The sequence below is a fragment of the Periplaneta americana genome, chromosome 10, assembly GCF_040183065.1.
Source record: "Periplaneta americana isolate PAMFEO1 chromosome 10, P.americana_PAMFEO1_priV1, whole genome shotgun sequence".
In the NCBI taxonomy this organism is placed as follows: Eukaryota; Metazoa; Arthropoda; class Insecta; order Blattodea; family Blattidae; genus Periplaneta; species Periplaneta americana.
In genome coordinates, this window is record NC_091126.1 from 31,613,418 (window position 1) to 31,636,273 (window position 22,856).

The following is a 22,856-nucleotide window of genomic DNA, read 5'->3' on the forward strand; positions in this document are numbered from 1 at the left end:
TTTCAATTTAATTTGAATTATAAATTTACTAATTATAAGGTAATGGTTTTGAAGTATTACTTTTTACAACAATGGAGACAACTATACTTACAGCTCTATGATTATTTATTTTAAATACATATGAAAATCGAATTAAAATTCCAATATTTGAAGAATGGACATAAAAGAAGCCTGTAAGTGCCAAAGAGATGAAACCCAGAAAACAAAGCATTCTTGTGCTAATAGTAACGTAATGTACATTCATACATTTTGTTCGTCTCCGGAAAAGCTACAATAGGATTTATCATTTTTCTTAGTGGATTGAGACAGGGTCATAAAAGCTTTATTTTCAGGAAAAACTAATTTTCAACGATATTGGCACTTACAGTTTTTATGGCCATTTTTAATATAATTTAAATTTATTTTCGGTACAGTGTTGAATAGAATATGTAGGTTAAGAATATTTGTAATGGTAAAGGTATCCCCTTTAGATTCATTACTGTTTCATAATTGAAAAAGTTTTCAGTGTCACTTTCTACAAAATTGTACAGTACTTGAGCAGCGCATGATTTTCTGTAGCGAGAACTTTCTGATCTTGCTTGAACAAGTTTAATTTTGATTGGTGTATATCAAAACCCACCATGTATGATGGGTCCCTATCACCACGCATGGCGCGTCCTCAGGTTGAGGATAGAGGAGACGGCCTTCAGATATGGAGGGTAGCTGCGAATATATTGAATAAGCAGTCGTGGACAGCCGATAAGGGGTGGTCCTCCAGCTTGGGGGTTGGGCGAAGGGCTAACAACAACCCATCACCGTAAAAAACAGCTTGTTACGAATCCCTACAATAAGATCTTGTCTATGCAGACGACGTGAATATGTTAGGAGAAAATACACAAACGATTAGGGAAAACACTGAAATTTTACTTGAAGCAAGTAAAGCGGTCGGTTTGGAAGTAAATCCCGAAAAGACGAAGTATATGATTATGTCTCGTGACCAGAATATTGTAAGAAATGGAAATATAAAAATTGGAGATTTATCCTTCGAAGAGGTGGAAAAATTCAAATACCTTGGAGCAACAGTAACAAATATAAATGACACTCGGGAGGAAATTAAACGCAGAATAAATATGGGAAATGCGTGTTATTATTCGGTTGAGAAGCTCTTATCATCCAGTCTGCTGTCCAAAAATCTGAAAGTTAGAATTTATAAAACAGTTATATTACCGGTTCTTCTGTATGGTTGTGAAACTTGGACTCTTACTCTGAGAGAGGAACATAAGTTAAGGGTGTTTGAGAATAAGGTGCTTAGGAAAATATTTGGGGCTAAGCGGGATGAAGTTACAGGAGAATGGAGAAAGTTACACAACACATAACTGCACGCATTGTATTCTTCACCTAACATAATTAGGAACTTAAAATCCAGACGTTTGAGATGGGCAGGGCATGTAGCACGTATGGGCGAATCCAGAAATGCATATAGAGTGTTAGTTGGGAGACCGGAGGGAAAAATACCTTTAGGGAGGCCGAGACGTAGATGGGAGGATAACATTAAAATGGATTTGGGGGAGGTGGGGTGTGATGATAGAGACTGGATTAATCTTGCACAGGATAGGGACCGATGGCGGGCTTATGTGAGGGCGGCAATGAACCTTCGGGTTCCTTAAAAGCCATTTGTAAGTAAGTATATCAAAACCCAGTACGCCTTATATTCGTTATTTGAACGAAATTACAAAATTATCGGATCCCGTCCAACCCTGAAAATAATCTTAAATGACACTTAAAAACCAGAAAAATTGAAATCGAAGACTTTGTATTTCGGAATTTTTCCTTTCGTCCACTTAATACTTGATAGTTCGTGTATGAATCGAGTTGAAGCGACATCGAAGTGACGCCTGGCTGCTCTTGGATTTGTTATTTTTAATTCACAAACAGAAAAAAAAGGGCGTTATCAGAACACGCTGCGACATTGAACTGTCCATGAAGTTCACAAAGATTACACAAGTGGAAGCTGTCATACATTCACACATCCTAATACTGTACAAAATGAAGACTATCCTTCATTGATGAAGATTTGAAAGTTTCGCAGGATAGGATAGGATAACTATTATTTTTATGTATAATGCTTTTCCAAAGACTTGTATGCTGGCAATTCCATCTCAAATCGACCGAAATATAGAGAAAATTGACCTTGCAATTTTTAAATACAATGAAACTTTTTCTGTCCGTAGACAACTATGATACAATGCTTTGTGCAAAGTTTGAGGCATCAGAACTTCATAGTGTTTAAATTAAAAATTATTTTAATTTGTCGTATTTTCATAAAATTAGCAAATTTAAACTGTTGTGGCTCCGAAACCCTTTCACCCAATGATCAAAATCATGGTTTATTTTGATGCAGAAAAGTTAAAGTTTATATTGACATGTAAACAGTTTTTCTTACTTTTTATGGAAATGGAGAAATTTAGATTTTTCTTAATTAAGACACCTTTTCCCACGAAAAAATATTTTTAAAATATATGGTTAGATTCCGCATTGAAAGTACAAATAAACACGTATTTTTTACTGGTGCAACGTTAATAAGAGAGTATTGAAAAATCAAATAAAGAAAATAAATAGTACGCGCGTGAGCTAACCAGCTGACTGTGAGGCGGGAGCTAGCCTAGGCAAGCAAGGCCAGGAGACATAAACACGTGATGTTTCGTCTAGTAGCGCATAGCTGGGCTAGCTTTATCACAGGTTTTCATAAACACAGGAGTAAAATGACGCCCAAAGCTCGCTTATCTTCATCTCTCGGCCAGTGCTTGCTGTGTTGCGCCTTTCAAGTCTAGGCGTGTGAATATAATTTAATTGATACCCCCGAAACTTATTGCCGTGACACTAAGCAAACAATGCCGAATCCCCCTTAATAATGCAAGGTTTTTTCTCAATATTTTTTCACATTTTTACAAATGGGCAAAAAGCCTAAAAGTAAGTAAAATCAGATTATCTGTCTCTCTGTATACAATAAAAATAAGGATTACTTCTTATCATAACCTACCAAATGTCAGCTTCAAAATGAGCTCTCGTTCAATGTTCTGCAGTAAATGGTTCGAGAGTTCTGAGCGCTGAAAGAGGCTTGTTTTTCTAAAATACGCTAAATTTGTCGCTTAACAATACGAAAACCGTTTGACTTTCGATAGTATATTTTTGCAAATGCACTCTCCTCAGCACCTTGTATAAATAAGGAAAAAATTAGAGTATAAAAAATGCGAGGTTTTTTACTGATCGATTTCATATGGAATAGCCCATGCGCGCACGTTCTCGACTCTCAACTGTTTCCAAGTGTCGTTATCTGCGCTCGAGCTATCAGTCGGGTGAAAGTAGTAGATCATTCCGAGCTTTCCATGACTGCTTCTGTATTCAGCAGTGGGCGGGCATCATGGGCCTCGCGTCAATTTGGTGCTTTCACTCGCCTGATGTATTTACCAATCACAATTCTTACTCGCTTAGAGTGACGACAAAACCCCAATCATATATGGTTCGTTCAGAACACAAGGGAATTAAGTCCCAAAAATAAGGTTTCAAGAAAATTACACCTGTTTTTGTGTATAATTAATTACATGGAAAAGATGCTAGTGATATTAAATATCTGAATTTCAGGGGAAACTTCAAATATTGTACTTTTACGTGAAATAATGTAGCTTCTGCTATACCTGGTAAGGTTTATCTTGTTTCAGTAGCACTAAAACAAAGTCCCTTCAAATGAGGGTGGAGATTATAGGAGGGTTGTAAATTTTCAGGATTCCTTTCAAATCTTGTTATTGTACAGGTTACCGGAACTCAGTTTCTTGAAAAACAAGCTCAGGAACGGAACTACACAGTACGAAGAGAGATATTTTGTTATTTTATTTTGCGCTACAGAATGTATCAACTAGTCCCTTCCGCCACTGGATGGATGGACGGCATCGCTCCACTCCCCCCATCACCACAACAATACAGACGAAGTAAGACATATCTTCTTTCTCTCTCTTTTCACAGTGAGACAAGATACATCACATAGCCTTTAACGTATCTACAGACAAAATATCTTCAAATTGACCAAAACTGGACTTCATTTCTTGTGCTCTGAACGCCCCATTACGGCTGTCACTACACTGAGATTTGCAGTAGCCAAATATGACTCGAAATGTTAAGTGTAATGTTGAATGTGTCTAAGGCGTCACTAGTTATTTAGACCACAATATGTGTGAAGATCGTAAAGCAGCTAATCATCGCTGGACAACGAGTAAGAAATATTTCCAGAATTATTTGACACAAGATATCACGAAATAAAAAGTAGCTAATTTTAAAATGATGAAAAAAGACAAGCGATTACTATGCATAATAATAATAATAATAATAATAATAATAATAATAATAATAATAATAATAATACATGATCTTGTCATTCATTACCAAATTCAAGTCTTCAAACGTGAAGGTCATATATTTGAAACTGGTTTATCTTTAAGTATTATTCATTGTTAATATTATTCTTTCTAAAAAATACTTTCAAGAAAGAACTGTTACGATATTTTCACAAACTCTGGCGGACGTCTGTGTACTCAACTGGACATACACAGATCTGAAGCCAATCTTTGTCTAATTGTATTCAGGAGAAAGATGCGAAAGTACCGGTAGTTAAATGTTGCGAACTTAGCAACGTATGCGATTTTAGGTTTGACCATGAATGTGGTTAAAATGACATTTGTTTATTTCACCGTGCCCTGAAACTTAACATTTCCAACGTTTCGGATCTACAGACAAGTTCCAACAACAGGACAGGTACGTATGAACAAAGAAATCGCCTACTCTGTTGGACTCATTACGTCGGGCTACGCCAAAGAACTGAGCAAGGAATGTTCTTCGATATTGCTTATATTTTATACTCGGTTATTTAACAACGCTCAAGGGATGCATTATATGGTGGGTGCATTTAGACGAAATTATCAACTTCTCTATCTAACAGATTTCTGTGGAACTTTGTACAGAAGTTACAGGTAGCATATATTTTTATGTACAAATTCTGATTACGTATGTATAAGAGGAACTACCCCTTTATAAGTGATGTATTTAGAAAAAAATTATTAATTCTGTCGTATCTAAGGGATATTTTAAAACTTTAAATAGAAATTACAGGTAGTGTACGAACATAATCGGAGTTTGTATAGGCTACAAAAAAATGTATGCTACTTGTAACTCCTTTACAAAACTTCATAAAAATCTGTTATAATCGTATAGAAGCCGTCCCACGGTGGTTGAAGCATGACCTTGCATGCGCAGTAGACGAAATTGCATCTACTTCGTAATATTTTCACGTGCTGCCGCCCACGTAACCTACACGAGACGACTAGGTCAAGGTTCAACTACAGTGGAACAGTTTCTAGGAGAGAAGTTACTAATTTCGTACAGCTACATTTGCGTTCTGACCCCAGTAGCGTCGTTCCTACGGTAACCAGCAGAAAGTTAGTGAAGTTGCGGCAATAGCGTCTTACCCATATCAATGTGAAAGAAACTAACTTCAGCGAAGGAAGATGAAATGTGCATGGAGTCATTGCTCAAATTAGATGTGACCTGCTACTATTAAGCCAATCTGAATTCCCTGACTTCATTCATGCCAATGAGAACTTTCTACTTTCTACGTGAAGGAACCGTCAGACGGTGGAGGTGGAGGTGGGGGTGGTTTGCTTTGTCATTCTGCGAAATCGTTAGCCGTTTACTCGACACATTACTCATCCACGTAGAGTTCGCGGAACCCTACCTACGCGCAGGACACAACCCCTTGCGGAACTCGTCGCGCAATGTGATTGATGACTGCCAGGTATTCGATCCCAATCTGTCGGAGCATAGCTGAGAGGGAGGCAGCAGGATACTCATTATACAGCCGTGGCCAACTTTTCTTGTCAGGGACCCACCTCTGTGATCCTCAAAGCTACTGGGACTTCCACTTCGTAGAAAATACATATTCAATATCAGTTATTGTTATTAAGAGGCGGATTTCTATGACATGTCATATTTTTTCCTATGGGATTGTTTCGGTTTTCAGACTGATTTAGACTAGATTCCAAGCATTCTGAAGAAAATGAAAGGGTTTTTATTGGGCATATAAGTGCATATTTGAACCGTTTTTAATTCTGTAGCATATTTAGTACGAAACTGCATAATAACCTTATATTTAGGGGATAAATGTAAGCATATTTAGGCATTTTTTAAGGTTTTATAGTAAAAATTCGCGTCATAATATTATGTTTGAACATTTCTCATATTTTATGCATTCATTTAAACCATAACGAGCCGTGGTAAAATGTAATACTATGAAAGATTTTTAGGCTAGATAAAAAAAATACCTATATTTTCGGAGAAATGTAATGCTATGAAAGTTTTTCAGAATAGTTCTAAAATACCTTCATTTTCGCAGAAATGCAATGATATTACTGTGGGGTTTCAAGTAGCAGGTAGGCTTCTATTGTTTTGCCCTGTGATCGAAAACATGGTGTACAAACAAAACAGGGTTTCCTTACAATTTTCAAGTGTTCGTAACCTTCTCCTACCTCTCGGTCACTCCTTGTTTCTTCAGCATCTTTCCAATATACTGTTCTAAAGACAGTTCATTTGAAGTAATTTGCTTAAATATAACATCCAACTGGTTAGACATTGTATTTTAATCAATGTATAATGTCGAGAATTAAAAGAAATCTAACATACACGTGTTACTGATAAAGTCATATAAATAAAATATGTATATTTTAGGAAGCTTACAGTCTAAGCAGTCTAGCTGACAACCGGACTTTTAAATTAGTAAATGTCTGACAGCCCCTGAAGGTGTGAGGTAGGGAGTTCCAATGACGAGAAATTGAAACGGTGAATGATGAAGAGTATCGGGAAGACAATTTTCCCAAAAGATCATAAGAATGTGAATAACGGGCAAGTATATCTGAAAGGAATATTTATTAATACATCTTCTGTTTGTCAAACATGGACGTTTTTTTTGACACAATTAAATGGCTAGTTTGACGACATTCAGCTATAGCTGGAAACAAAGAAACATTGGAATTGGCAGAACATACCAAGATTCCCTTCCAAAATTCAGTGAAGATCAGTTGCTTGATGAACGGTTAGAGTTAAAACAAGTGCCCAAAGACCTTTTGAAACATCGAACAAAAATGTTATGTCAGCTTCAGCATTTCACGTTTATTTGTGTACTTTTGACAATTGTTGCAACATTGCCAGTGTCTACAGCTGCGTGTGAACGTGGTACCTCTTGTATGAATGGAATAAAATCTACTCACAGAAGCATGCTAATATTTGAAACAACAACTAATTTAATGACCATTAGCATGAATGGGCCATCCGTTACCACCTTTGACCCAACAGAATGCATTCAAAACTGGTTTGTTACCAAATCACGCCGACCTGTCTTTAAGATCAGATACCTAAGAAAATGGACCTCTAGTTTTTTTGGTTGGCCCCTAAATATTCCGTGCTTATTTGCAGGGCTGGTTTAAGAATTCTGTTGTCAATGTAGTCTTCGAGGTAGGCGTCCTGGGAAACCCACGTACAGGGAGTCACGCTAAGGTTAGGCGCAGAAGATGAACTCAACAGTTTTGTTGCATGTTAAAAGCGTATGATGTTACATGGCAGAGTGCAGGCACTCCAAATTGATCACCAGCTCAACTTTTCGGTTGGGAATGAGACCAATTACAAGCGAACCAAACACTCTAATCAACTGTCGAACGTGATTCAAATATGCACATATTACAATATGAAAATGCACACACTGACAAATAAAAGCTGGACGTATATTCTCCCCTTCCCGACACCAGCTGACATTTTAGTTCAATCTGCAATGTCGTTGTCCAGATGGCCCACGATGTCAATAATAAAGATGATATCGAAGAGTTTATTAAAGAAATAGCAAAGACCCCAGTAATTTATGACAAACATTTAGCAGAGTACGGAAGTGAGAAAAAATTGTGCTGAGAAATGTCTCAATTCAGCAAATGTATTAAAGGCTGTGTAATGTATCTTGTCTCACTGTGAAAAGAGAGACAAAGGAGGTATGTCTTACTTCGTCTGTGTTGTTATGGGGATGGGGGAGTGGAGCGATGCCGTCCATCCATCCAGTGGCGGAAGGGACTAGTTGATACATTCTGTAGCGCAAAATAAAATAACAAAATATCTCTCTTCGTACTGTGTAGTTCCGTCACTGAGCTTGTCTTTCAAGAAACTGAGTTCCGGCAGCCTGTACAATAACAAGATTTTGAAAGGAATCCTGAAAATTTACAACCCTCCTACAATCTCCACCCTCTTTTGAAGGGACTTGGTTTTATTGCTACTGAGACAAGATAAACCTTACCAGGTATGTCAACTGTTCGAAGACAGGTTGGAATTTCATGACACCAATAAAGCAATACTCATGAGGCAACTAAGCCAGGAAGTAATGGGGTAGGGTGGGCAGTTCCTTCCCCCACCATTGCAAGTATCGCTGACTAGTAAACAGACTTCAGTTGTATACAAGCAATTGTTCTTCCTTTGACACATCGACAAGTGAGATGTACTGCCTGATAATAGATGTATTAGCCAGAACCTCAATCAGAGGTACAACTCAGCACAGAGAGTATAAAAATTTCCAAATAATCTTTCACTGTGTATAGGATGAACCAAATAGTACCGTTTGCCTGATTAATCCGTGGCGCAACAGCCCATGAAGGGCCGAGGCTGACCAGCCGACTTCTGGCATCACGTCAACATGTCTCAGCAGAGGTGAACGATAATCCAAGCAGAACGTAGATATCGTGTGGTTAGCACGGTGATTCTCCAGCATTTACAGCTGGCTTATGTAATCGGATTTCGCTACCTGTGCAGCTCCCTAAGTGCATCACGATGCTGGGTGGGTACCGGTCCCATACACTGGCCAAAATTTCAAGAGGACATACTTTCGCCCATGAGAAATCGAATTATCCCGCATTCTGTAACGCAAGACCCAGGCATGATGCCTTATACCACGACGTTTCGGCGCGAGACTCGTAATGCAATTAGCGAGCAGCAAATTATGACAGTCTCTATGACATTTATTGCAGTCGAAGTGTATGGTATTTGTACTTAATAGAAAATTTAGCAGCTGAGATGGCTGTGTGCGGTGTCTACTCATCTCAACTCTTTGGTCAACTTAAAGTTATTAGTGTGCGCATAAATCCAACAAAACAGTTTAGTTGAGTACAAATCATTTGTGTGCGCCCACTCTAAGTGTGCGTCCAAATATGCATACGATTTCCAGAAAGTTTACAATACACACTATTTAGGCCTAAGTTAATCATCGTCCAGTGAAAATAGGCCTAATCAAATCACTAATCACGAAAACACTAGTTTCGAAATTTGACAATGAAGGTATCGGGGGCATTTTTAGTTATGAAGGCGAGTTTAACGAGTTGTGTCCTCAAAAACCACAAGTTCTCGATTACTGTAGTAAAAAGCGAAATCTTTTCGAGTTGTCTTGCAAATAATTGTCGAACAATTTTCAACACAATAAAGGCTGGTTCACAATAAACCAGAAATGGAAACGACAACGAGAACGGAAATAATGTTAAAATAAATGTATTTAAATGTGAGCGTTCACAATAGTTAATTGTGAATGCTCACGTTTAAATACATTTAATTTAACAATATTTCCGTTCTCGTTCTCGTCATTTCCGTTCCCGGTTTATTGTGAACCAGCCTTAACATTAAAAATATTTGTGTTCACGTCCATTTCTATAATAATTTTAGGATTATTTTCTGTGTATTCGCAATTCCTAAGTTTAATAACGGAAACAGTACAGTTATTTTTATCATTAATGTCTATCAAGAAGATAACTTTTGATTCGAAAATGGAAGACATAGATGTAATTTCGCTATGAAATAAACTCTTTCTCTCTTATAGTAAATTCCGTTAAATCCAACGCTGAATTTCGCGATCCTTAAGACAAAAGCAATTGGACGTTCAATTATGAACCTGATTGTGAATTTTATTGGGTGACGTAATGAGAACTTACCGCGTAGGGTAGACGTATGGAGAAATTGGACTATGACAATGGAAATATATTCACAAACCGTCCTCGCTAACTCAGAGTATAATATCAGTGGCAAGAGGACGTCGGGACTCCAACGGCTCATGAGATGGGCTCTGCAGTGTATCCAGCTCATGGGCGGTGGTTATACAGTTTTAGCAAAACAAACAAAAAATTAATATTAGTAATCGCTTGTACGTTAACTATTGCTGAGCGAAAAGTATCTTACAAATAATAAAACCGAATATCTAATAATTACTAATGTAATTAGAAAACACTATGAAGAAATTGAAAAGATTTAAAACTTTGGAAATGCCTACAAATGTAAACTTATACGAAATTCGTTAGTAAAGCAACAATATACATCAATAATTAGAGCACCAGAACTACACGTAAGGAGATGTAAGGTGCTAAATGAAGACATCACGACAAATATTGCAGAAGAAAATGAATCAGACATCGAAAGTAACCAGTGAAGGAGGAGGCGTCTAATTTTGAACTACCAACAAAACCTTGTAAGAAATCAATGACATTCGTGGACAAGTGTAGCTATGTCCGCCCGAGACAATAGACCCACGTTCGTGACACCTACACCATTGTGATGTTGACAGAGGTGATATTTTGGTAAAATTTAATGAAATTTAGCGAATCGCTTAAGAAGACCAATTACACATTCACGAACACTTACGCGCGAAATGATGTAAGGGAAGATGAGCTCATTTTACACCCACACAATGGACCAATTAGTTAAGAAGAGCTGCGAAATTTATGTACCTCTCCGCCAGATCGTTCATTAAGGGCTGAAAATACGAGACTAGGTTACTTGATACTGGAGCATGTTTAGACCACGGGTGTGAGGTGGTGTTTGGGCTCAGGGCGATTTTTGCGTGTTCCAGTTTCGAGTTTTGTCAAGATGCAGTGAATGTTCATTGACTTGCATACGTATTGTTAATGTTCTTGGGATGGCTGCGCAGTCTAGATTATCAGCCTGTCACGCAGACGGTCGAGGTTCGAGTACAGGTTTGGCATTTTTATTGAAATATCTGTTGTGACACTAGTGGCGGACTAAATCGCAGTTGGGTTATTGAAAAATCTATTGTGACACTACTGGCGGACTAAATCGCAGTTGGGTTATTGAAAAATCTGTTGTGACACTGCTGGCGGACTAAATCGCAGTTGAGTTATTGAAAAATCTGTTGTGACACTACTGGCGGACTAAATCGCAGTTGGGTTATTGAAAAATCTATTGTGACACTACTGGCGGACTAAATCGCAGTTGGGTTATTGAAAAATCTGTTGTGACACTACTGGCGGACTAAATCGCAGTTGGGTTATTGGAAAATCTGTTGTGACACTAGTGGCGGACTAAATCGCAGTTGGATTATTGAAAAATCTGTTGTGACACTAATGGCGGACTAAATCGTACTTCGGTTTTTATTGAAAAATCTGTTGTGACACTAGTGGCGGACTAAATCGTACTTGGATATTTATTGAAAAATCTGTTGTGACACTAGTGGAGGACTAAATCGCAGTTGGGTTATTGAAAAATCTGTTGTGACACTAGTGGCGGACTAAATCGTACTTGGGTTTTTATTGAAAAATCTGTTGTGAGACCAGTAGCGGACTAAATCGCAGTTGTTTTTTTATCGAGTTTTGCCGTTTTCATACGAAGACATTAATATCAATCTGGCCATTCTCTATGTGAGGATGTCTTCATGAAAACTGGAGACGCAGCGAACTTAGCACAGACAACGGTGTTGAGAATGCGAAAATAGGGAGTAAAGCGTAATAGTTCACTATGATGGGCGTAACGCTAGGGGTTTACCTCCTTTTTCAGGATGATAAGGTACTCAACAGAATTACTGAATATTTTATAAGGCGTAATTTACGTAATCTTAGAGTTATATTGCCCACGACAGTATATATTTTATCAAAAACAGTAGCGAACATCAGTTTATCCGTTGATCTGGTATGACTTGTGTTACTAGAGAACAACAGATTGCTAATAGTCCTCGAATAATGCAGAAGAAATCGACAGGCGGCTTTTGTCAACACAAGGAGATACAATTTGCGGGGAACCGAGATCGAGGAACCAGAAAGCTTTATACTTGCGATAATTCAAAACATTTCACTCCAGAACGAGAAATCGAAGGAATGGTTTATGGTTGGACTTGACTCAGAACTCTGGAAGATAGCTCAACCATCATTCTCGTGGACTCTGAATGCTACTTCTTGCATTATATGAGAGAGTTAAAATCAAATAGGTCTAAATAAATTAAACTACCGGTACGAAGGAAATGTAGTCTGATGTAGAGCCAGTTAATTCGAGTCGACCTTCTGCACGACATTCATTCCAACATCAATATGGCTGTAGGCGCGTTTGCCTGCTGACCCGGAGCTGCGCTCCGTCGTGGGTTCGATTCCCGCTTGGGCTGATTACCTTAAGTATTTGAGATTTTTTCCGAGGTTTTCCCCAAATGTAAGGCGAATTTCAGCTAATCACATGGCGAATCCTCGGCCTCATCTATCGAATACCACCTCGCTATCATCAACTTATAGACGCTAAATAATCTAGCAGTTGATAAAACGTCGTTAAATAACCGAGTGAAAATTTCAATGTAAATGCAGCTGAGGCAGTCGAGTTATATTTCGTAATTTTCAAATGAGCTTTTTTTTTGCCTTGAGTGAAAAAGTGGAATTACTAAATACACTGTTGTACTAATTGAAAAATAATTACCAACCGCTTTAAGCCGTATGAATAAGCATCTTGCCAGAGCACTTTGTAATACATATTTCTGCCAGCGTTCCAAGTTCTAGTTTATCATTATACTGTCACAAATGTTTGTCGTCAATCTGTTCGATCTTACACTTGCTGGGACTCCCCTGCCATGAAGTCGGCATGGTGTCAGGTCTCCACCTGAGATACCCCATTGGATATCTCTGTATGCCGCGTACAGCATTCGGGTTTCCAAGCTGAGCTCTTGTCGTCATGCACACGACAGACTAGCTTGTATTTTTCCACACTTCTGATACCGAGACATATCACTGATAAAGCAGTACGCGTCGAAGTGGTCACAGAAGACGAAACACTTGTTAATATTAATTTGTTCACAAATCGTGTAAAACCTCAACAAGGCAGTTACAACAATGATTGCACTAAGGCCAGTCATCCACCAGATCTCGGAGACACCTCGACATCGCGTTGAAACAATAGTAAGTTTCATAACCTCAATCAGAGCGTTAAATTGTCATGATCGCCCGCCGGAGCGATGACTCAGCTGCTCCGAGCTTTAATCAGCGGTCAGCATTCCTCTTTCTTGTAAAGTCCCTGCTGCTTCACTTCTGTTTCTGCAGACGTTATTAGAAATGGACTTGCATCCACAGACCGAGGTGGTTACTTGTTCCTAGAGGCTCCTAGTCCTCAGATATCCGCGGTAAGATTCAATGTATCCAATAGCCGAAGCGAGCTGCATTCTTCAGCGAACGGAGCCGACTGTGGTAACTGGCACGGCAAGATCAGACAGATAATTTACGTGCCCGGGGCCCGGAGCACGGGAGCAGGTGTACGCTTACCTTGGACGCGTCGGGGACTCGGGTCATGCCCAGTCCTTCCAGGATCCTCTGCTTGAGTCTGGCGACCTCCTCCCTGTCGAGGTCGTAGGGCGCGGGCTCCGCGGGAACCGGCAGGGACAGCGCCGCTACACCGTGCTGGCCATCAATGTTCCACCCGAGGAAGAAGACGGACAGGACCACGGCGGCAAGAAGCAGTCGGGAGGCGGGAATGGGAACGGGAACGGGACCGGGGTCGGACACAGCTGCTGGGGTCAGTGGATGCCTGCCCATAGCCGTGCACTCGGAGCTCACTGGCTCATGACGACACACCGCACTCGCTAGTTCACTGCCATGTGGGCTCTTCGCAGCCGACTTGGCAAATAGTTATATATGAAGGATTCCGACTAGGCTGACTGGAAAGGCGGCGCTCGTGATTGGCTGGAAGGCGGGGCGAGTTCTCTGCGCTCAGAGACTGTTGCCGGAAGTAGATCCGCACTGACTTGCACTTGCCCACAAGATGCGAACCGCGAGTTTCCGTACTTAACGATTTTGGGGTAATTTCCAATTTTCCTAGAATACATTTTCACACCCCCCACTATGCCTCTTCCTCTAATTCTCCCTCGCCCCACGCGAGACAGAGCGGGCAGGAATTACCGCAAACAGTAGCATCCTCGACCGCCGATCAATCTAGAGCGGGCCTCGCACCTCCGCAATTACACCGAATGTGTCGAGTCCACGTTCCTAAGCTGCGCCCACACGTGTCAAGTGTTAACACCTGCCCGCCGAAGAGGTCTGATTAACGTGCTACGCCCCCTCGAGTCCGTGCGAGTTCTGAGTTCGATGCAATTAAAACGTTTTCAAATTTTATTTCAGATGTTTCTTGTTATTAGGCCCTTTAAACCTACGTGCAGAATTTCAAATTCATAGGGAAATTCAACGTAACTATACTCCGTGTCAGACCAGCAAGTTACTGCAGGCTTTATGGGAATAACAAACCCTCACACCACAGCCACAGACAAACAATCAGTAATAGTAATTGTCCAGGGGTGTGGGGGAAGGGAAGTACGGCAGAGCGTACTGGCTCCTTGTGTATACTATCCATCATAAAAATATGTTTTCTTTTACATTACGCACACAATTTAACTACTGTCAGTGACACAGTTCATCTGCCCTGGAAGGAATGCGGGGTTGGGGTAGTAGTTTCGCACTAATAGTGGATGGAGTGGATGGAGAGAAAGTTCGAAATACAATGTAGCATGCATTATAAAAACATTGATTTAGCAATTCCGTGCCACGTTACTATGGACTACACTACACATGAAAGTTATATTGCTACGTCTTAATTTTGAATATATATTTATACCAGCAATTCTAGCCACCGGCGTGGCTCAGTCGGTTAAGGCGCTTGCCTGCCGGCTGAAGTTGCGTTCGGGCGCGGGTTCAATCCCCGCTTGGGCTGATTACCTGGTTGGGTTTTTTCCGAGGTTTTCCCCAACCGTAATGTGAATGCAAGGTAATCTATGGCGAATCCTCGGCCTCATCTCGCCAAATATCGTCTCGCTATCACCAATCTCATCGACGCTAAATAACCTAGTAGTTGATACAGCGTCGTTAAATAACGAACTAAAATAAATAAAACCAGCAATTCTATTAAGCAAACGTTCACCTTCGTCTTCCAAGTACAAATGAAGAGAGAGAAATGTTTTTTTGAAGAAAATAGAAAGGGGATTAAGCAGAGGGTATTCACACCAAAAGTACCGTTAGCCAGCCGCTTGCTCCAAAGTTAGCCTCACACCCCTCTAAACAACACCCCTAACTTCCCCAAGGTTCAGGGCAGATGAGCTGTGTCATCGACAGTAATTGAATTAAAGAATAAAATTAGTGTAATACCACAAATCAGGAAGAGGAGTGACTTCTAAATTGGCAGTGTGTTTTTCCTGTAAAATGAATGCATACAGTAAGACGCCTTATTGCAATCTGAGTCATTGAGTCATATTTCTGCATTCTCGTCTTTTGAACGCCTGGGCTTTTTTCACGGGTGTTGGAAGTTTTCCCTTCAATTTAAACCCCTTTCTTATTGTTAGCACTAGTTTGTAAGGAAATGTTTGTGATTAACGCCGCATGTTTAGGAGCTTCAGTTACATTGAATAAAAAGGCAGTACGAAAGTAGCCCACAAATTACACGTTTAAAACCATAGTTCTTTCATCGGAACTCAATATTCTTTTCCGGGTTCGCAATTTTTTTAAGCATTCTGGCGACTTCTCCATTGTTTCAGTACGACAAGAAAGAACAAACTAATTGAAGGTACTACACTGACTTATTCTTACACAGCTATTTGAAGATGAACTAAAGTAAACTTAAAACTATTTGTATACAAAAAAACAAGCAATATTTACACAAAGTACAACAGCGGATAGATTAGCAATCGACACTTTCAAACAGGATAGTAATACGTTTGCACGAGCCCAGAGACAAGCGGTAACTGTCAATCAAGACGCGGTGGTGGTTTTAAGCTTACAGTTCTATACGTGCTGAGTTGCAAAATACAAAGGTCCTTTAAATATTTCTTCCAAGAGCTATTGTTAAATGAGCGAAATGGTTCCCTATTCCAAATGCACAGTAACTTGCTGGTCTGACACGGAGTGTAATAACCGACTACAATATCTAATTGCGGTTGCCATTATCACGATTATCGAAAATGTGTAGGGACACTATAGGATTATCAGGTTTTCAGAATGCCAATAAGGTACGGTTACCTGAATTTTTACCTGAAATCCGGGGACAATAGTCAGTTCGACAGTACGACATCCAAATGAGGCGTTCAGAAGTCAACATGATTAACTCCACATTTGGTTATTTACAGTTTCTAAGTTGGCAATGTATAAAATTGACCATATTTTTAGTGGTCAATGTGATTAACTCCATAGTTCAGTAAAAAGCCAACATAATGCAATATTCTTCTTGACTACTACACAGAATCAATTATGTGTATTCAACTTTAACCTTGAATATCTCAAATTCTTTGGAAAAGGAGTTAATCATGTTGACTTCTGAATGCCTCAAATTACTGTTGCTATTGTCGCCGTTGTTTCTGTTATTATTATTATTATTATTATCATTATTATTATTATTATTATTATTATTTACTTACTTACTACCTGGCTTTTAAGGAACTCGGAGGTTCATTGCCGCCCTCACATAAGCCCGCCATTGGTCCCTATCCTGAGCAAGATTAATCCATTCTCTATCATCATATCTCACCTCCCTCAAATCCATTTTAATATTATCTTCCCATCTACGTCTCGGCCTCCTTAAAGGTCTTTTTCCCTTCGGCCTCCCAACTAACACTCTATATGCATTTCTGGATTCGCCCATACGTGCTACATACCCATGCCCATCTCAAACATCTGGATTTAATGCTCCCAATTATGTCAGGTGAAGAATGCAATACGTGCAGTTCTGTGTTGTGTAACTTGCTCCATTCTCCTGTAACTTCATCCCTCTTAGCCCCAAATATTTTCCTAAGCACCTTATTCTCAAACACCCTTAATCTCTGTTCCTCTCTCAGCGTGAGAGTCCAAGTTTCACAACCATAAAGAACAACCGGTAATATAACTGTTTTATAAATTCTAACTTACAGATTTTTTGACAGCAGACTGGATGATAAAAGTTTCTCAACCGAATAATAACAGGCATTTCCTATATTTATTATGTTTTTAATTTCCTCCCGAGTATCATTTATATTTGTTATTGTTGCTCCAAGATATTTGAACTTCTCCACCTCTTCAAAAGATAAATTTCCAATTTTTATATTTCCATTTCGTACAATATTCTGGTCACGAGACATAATCATATACTTTGTCTTTTCGGGATTTACTTCCAAACCTATCTCTTTACTTGCTTCCAGTAAAATTCCCGTGTTTTCTCTAATCGTTTGTGGATTTTCTCCTAACATATTCATGTCATCCGCATAGACAAGCAGCTGATGTAACCCGTTCAATTCCAAACCCTCTCTGTTATCCTGAAATTTCCTAATGGCATACTCTAGAGCAAAGTTAAAAAGTAAAGGTGATAGTGCATCTCCTTGCTTTAGCCCATAATTATTATTATTATTATTATTATTATTATTATTACTATTATAAATTAAATTATTATGAGATTGAAACATGCACTATAATAGTTCTGACATAAAATCACACATATTTTTCTGAAGAGTGTTTTCTTTTAATAGGCGTAAGTATAGTCTGAAAGAATTCTCTGTTGCAAATTCTTGACATGCAATGGGAAAGTTTGTGGTGGGAATCAACATGGATTTGGCTGTTTTACACATAATCTTGAACACTGTGAAGTCAACATTATTTTCATAGCTGAGAAAACCAATTGGTTCCAGTGAAGAAAGAATGATGCTGAAACTGATGAGGAAGAGGAAAAGAAATAGGCTGGGTCACTGGCTGAGAAAAAAACTGCCTACTGAAGGATGCACCGGAAAGAATGGTGAACGGGAAAAGAGTTCAGGGCAGAAGAAGATATCAGATGATAGACGATATTAAGATACTGTATATGGATAATATTCAGAGACTAAGATAAAGGCATAAAATAGAAAAGACTGGAGAATGCTGGGTTTGTAGTGAAAGTCCTGCTCTTGGGCAGAACACTATGAATGAATGAATGAATGAATGAACAATTGAACAATTATGTCTATCATTTCTTTATTAACTTATAATGGGTTAAATATATAAACTAGGACCTAATAATCGCTGATGTCTCTTACGTTAGCGACTTAATAATAGGCCTAATAAATTAATTAACGTTTGAAAACAAGGACAATTTAGGAGTTTTGTTAAAAACCGGAGACATTTCGAGGACAGATTTTAGCCGGAGAAAAATGTATGAATCCGGTATCTGTCTCTGGGAAATGAGGACGCCTATTATTTACTTATTTACTGATTTATTTATTTACTTATCATATTTGTTTGTGTGTTCACTTATTAATTTATTTATTTATAATATTCATTCATTCATTCATTCATTCATTCATTCATTCATTCATTCAACCATTCATTTATTCACTTATTCATCCATTCGTCTACTCACTCATTTATTTATTAATTCACTTATTATTTTATTCATTTATTTATTCGTCCAATCTTTTATCCATTAATATATTTGTTTGTTCGTTCGCTCTTTCGTTCCTTCTTTCGTTTACTCGTTCATTCGCTCTTCAAAAGCACGAAGGGCCAATGGAATTATTTTTTTTTTAATTTCAGATCAATTTATGACAAGAGTAAAAAAAAATTAAATTAGAGAAATAACTTAATGTATAAAATCAATAAAAATATTTTGGACGCTGGTGGTCCAATATGTACAGTTCATTCGCTATACATTACAGAACAAATTTGGGGTCTCCAAAGATCCCACGTGCCCATCGGAGATTTAATTGAAACAGAGTCAGTTAGAGCTTTAAATTTATTTGCTTCGTTCTGAAGACATTGATAATAAAAATATGACTGTTTCTTATCACAATTCTACAACACTATATCCGTACAAACAGTGAGGCAAAGAATAAAAGAAAAAATCGTTGGCCGTTTATGACATAATGTCCGTAAATACGGGAGTTTTGGTGTCCATACGGGACATTTTTTTCTGACGTCAAATGGGGACATTCCTCACAATAAGGGACACCTGGCAAACCTAGTTTAGGAGTAAAGAATATACAGTACATTAATTAGAATGCTTAATAAAATCTATAATGATATCACTTGCAATTTATTACGGGATTTTGTAAAACAAATTACGAACGGTATAAGAATAAATAGGGTAGAGTAGGGCGGTATCGATCGAATTTGGAAAAACTGCCGCTACATTGAATGAATCACTGATTGGAATAAGGAAGAAAGTCAAATATTTTCAAAAATAAGCTGAGATACACATTTTTTTCTTGAGCCATCCACCCATCGATTAGTGGAAAAAGGAAGAATCTACCAGCAATAACAATGAAGTAACAGACCGTTAAAGTTTTCAATTGGTGGAATAAGGAAGAATGTCCGGACTTTCTTCCTTTTTCCAATCACTATTGTCAAGTAGGAAGTCTGTCTCTTGTTTAATTTGGTAATATTGTTGTCAGTGTGGTTGTAAGTTAGTTGTCTGTAAATCATCCATAGCAACATGAGTGAAAGTAATTCTGATAATGAACAAATACAACGGAGAAGAAAGGGAGTAAGAAATATTGATGAATGTGTAAAAGAAAAACACAAGATAGCTAGATCTTTAGGAAAACAATATGTAACTTCAAAAGGAGGAGTTGTGTCAGCAAAACGGCCTGGTCCATCATGAAGGTAAAGATCTGTTATGTGTTATGTGTAGACTTGGTGGAATTGCCACGAGAATCGTAAGGTTTACTACGCACGCGATATAGATTGTATGTGAAGAGGACGTGCAACGGATGGAGTATGCCACTTATGTAAACATTGAGCAGTATACTACGGTTACAATAAAACCTGTATCCTGCATTCAAGAAATATAATGAATGATCATTGAAGTAGAAAATGTCTAAACATGTAAATACACAATTATTTTGTAGTGAGATATATTAACTCTTAAAATTTAATGTAATATACTCCCATCATCCTTGAATATGTGCATTGCGGTGAAGAGTTACGTACATTTTGAGCGACTGCAAAGTAACCTCCTCCGATGGTCACTTAAACAGTTTTTATATTGGGAAAATGTACGTTCAACAACACACGATGTAATACGTGCATATTTGAAGAACGGAAAGTCACTACGTTTTAGTACACAAACTTCAGACGTCTTGTCGTGACCTGATAGTACATAATTTATAATACGAAGTTGTGAATAGGCAGAATTTCTAGCAATAATGTTTCTCAACTTACATTTCACTTTTTCTGAAATTAGTGAATTGTTATTTTAGATTACGGTTTGTGATACTTTATCCACTATATTAAGGACTTCTGAGAGTTGTAGTTTAGACGATTCTAACAAAATGATGCTTTTGGGCACGATTTTAAAATTAGAATCAATGAACAGAATATCTTCCAATAGCTGTTCAGAAGACAATGATTTTACAGCTGCAACAGCGGAACTGTCTGTCCTATCCAATGCATCAATGACCTCCATTATGATGACGTAATGTTATTATTACCACCATCCAACCACGTTCCCCAACGGGTCAAGAATGGCTGGGGGGTTAAGGGTATTCCAGGGGCAATTATTTGGAACAGCAACACTCTCATTGTAGTATGTTTGATTGAATTCTTGTCTACACTGAACAAATGTTAAGCTTCGACTATTCCAACCACAGTAATGCAAAAACAAGTGCTTACATAGGTATACATTAGCTGTAGCTGCTCTATCTATTTGGACCGGTCACAACTCTTAACATGAACTGCTTATACTACGAGACCGGGCGATCGCTTACCTCTTCTATGCTACATACATCGGCAACCTGATTGCATGCTGCGTGTGGCAATTCATCGAAGTCTAGTTATGTGTTATTTGGATATATTTCTACTGCTAAACACTAAATAATATAACATATTTTCACAAAAATATAATGTGAATTGAAAGGTTATTCCATTGTCTCTAATATGCAGATATGCAGTATGAAAATATTTCTTTAAAACATTATAATTTAGCTGCTTTGATATATTTTACGAGTTTTGTAAACGATCGAATTCACCCTCCAAGTTCGGGGGAATCCGATCGCATGTCGGGTGATTCTGTCCGTTGAAATTAAACACGTGAAAGACACACTAAAAGCAAGTAATATTATGGCAGTACAATAGTAAACATTTATCTATAATTAATAACACCTATAAACCTAAGCTAAAGAACAAGTGCATTCATTGCTCAGCCTTCCCTCAAATATTCAGTCACTCAACTTATAATCTACATCCATTTGCCACAAATAAACAGTTTTCTCCCTTTGACCCCACACACTGAATCCATTCCGCTTTCTTAACAGATCGTGGATAATCATAAGACAGGAAAAAAGAAACAGGCACACATTTTTCCTAATTCCTCATTAAACAGTAGCCGAAATCAGCTAGTTAGACAATTTGGTTTTTTAATTGAAGCTCATCACTAAAAACTTTAGAAGCCGTTGCCTTTTCTTGTCTTTTGGTGTTTCTAGGATCCATTCTTTCTCTGTTTGCATTCTGGTGCGTAATTGTATGTCATAAGTAGAGGATGTGACCGGGATACTTTAGCAATCAATGTACGCAAGCATTGACTATAACTTTTACACACTCGGTACTGGGCACACTGCGGACATAGGCTAAACAAAGGTAGTACAGTCTGGTTATGATTGAAAATAAAGTAAACGAGTACATATCTTGTACATGCAAGGTTCCGTCTTCTTCGATTTCGTTGCCGGCATTACAATGAACAACAAAATACATCCGAAGATTTGCGAACTGAAACGTCCCGCGGCGATCACTAAAACAGTTTTTATATTTTGAGAACGACCGTTCAACATCACAGGATGTCAATGGCGATTGCAAATAATACGACTAGTGTTTCGACATTGCACTTGTACACGTTACCAAATACAGTAGAGCGTCTCGTTTAGGCACAGTGAAAACGTAAAGAAAGTGCAGGTAACGTATGGGAGAGAATGAGCCGTACGATAAACACGAGGGATGCACAAGGTTTTAATTACAACATTTATGGCGGAGCATTAATTGAAATTATATTTTCCAAAAACACACAAAACAAAAGAACACAAATTTTATAACTTTATCATATACACATTTTAACAAACAAGCAATTGTAATGTTGAAATAATTCAATATAACAAATCAAATTTTGCTACTTATATGATGTTGCTTTCAAGCTGAATTTTTTACGATCATGAATTTCATTCTCTGTATGACTAACATAATATCACCGTCTTCTGTGGCTGAATTAACAAAACTACAGTATATTGGTCTGAAGTGACAACACTATTTATTTACACTGCAAGTGGGCATGCAGCCGGTGGCAGTGGTATACACAATATAAACAATACACAATAAAGAAATGATAAGCAATACACAATAAATTTACAATACACAATACAATTATACAATACACAATAGGCCTACAATTTTATACACAATACAATAAGAATACACAATATAATTTAACACAATAATAATAAAAACATTTCAACCTACATTATTATGTATAGGCCCTACATAAGTTTCAATAGTCTTTCACTTTACTCTCATCTCACTCACTGTAGTGGCACTATGACG

At 38.2% G+C, this 22,856-nt stretch overlaps 1 protein-coding gene across 1 annotated transcript in view; it reads right to left on the reverse strand.

The window, feature by feature from the left end:
* The window catches only part of mav (maverick), a 77,023-nt gene extending 63,041 nt beyond the window's left edge, over nucleotides 1-13,982 (reverse strand). The window contains exon 1 of the mRNA XM_069837090.1: nucleotides 13,620-13,982. Within this exon, the coding sequence (XP_069693191.1) occupies nucleotides 13,620-13,889 (270 nt within the window). The 5' untranslated portion in view covers nucleotides 13,890-13,982. The remainder of the gene's footprint in view (nucleotides 1-13,619) is intronic.
* Between the last annotated feature and the right edge of the window lie 8,874 nt (nucleotides 13,983-22,856).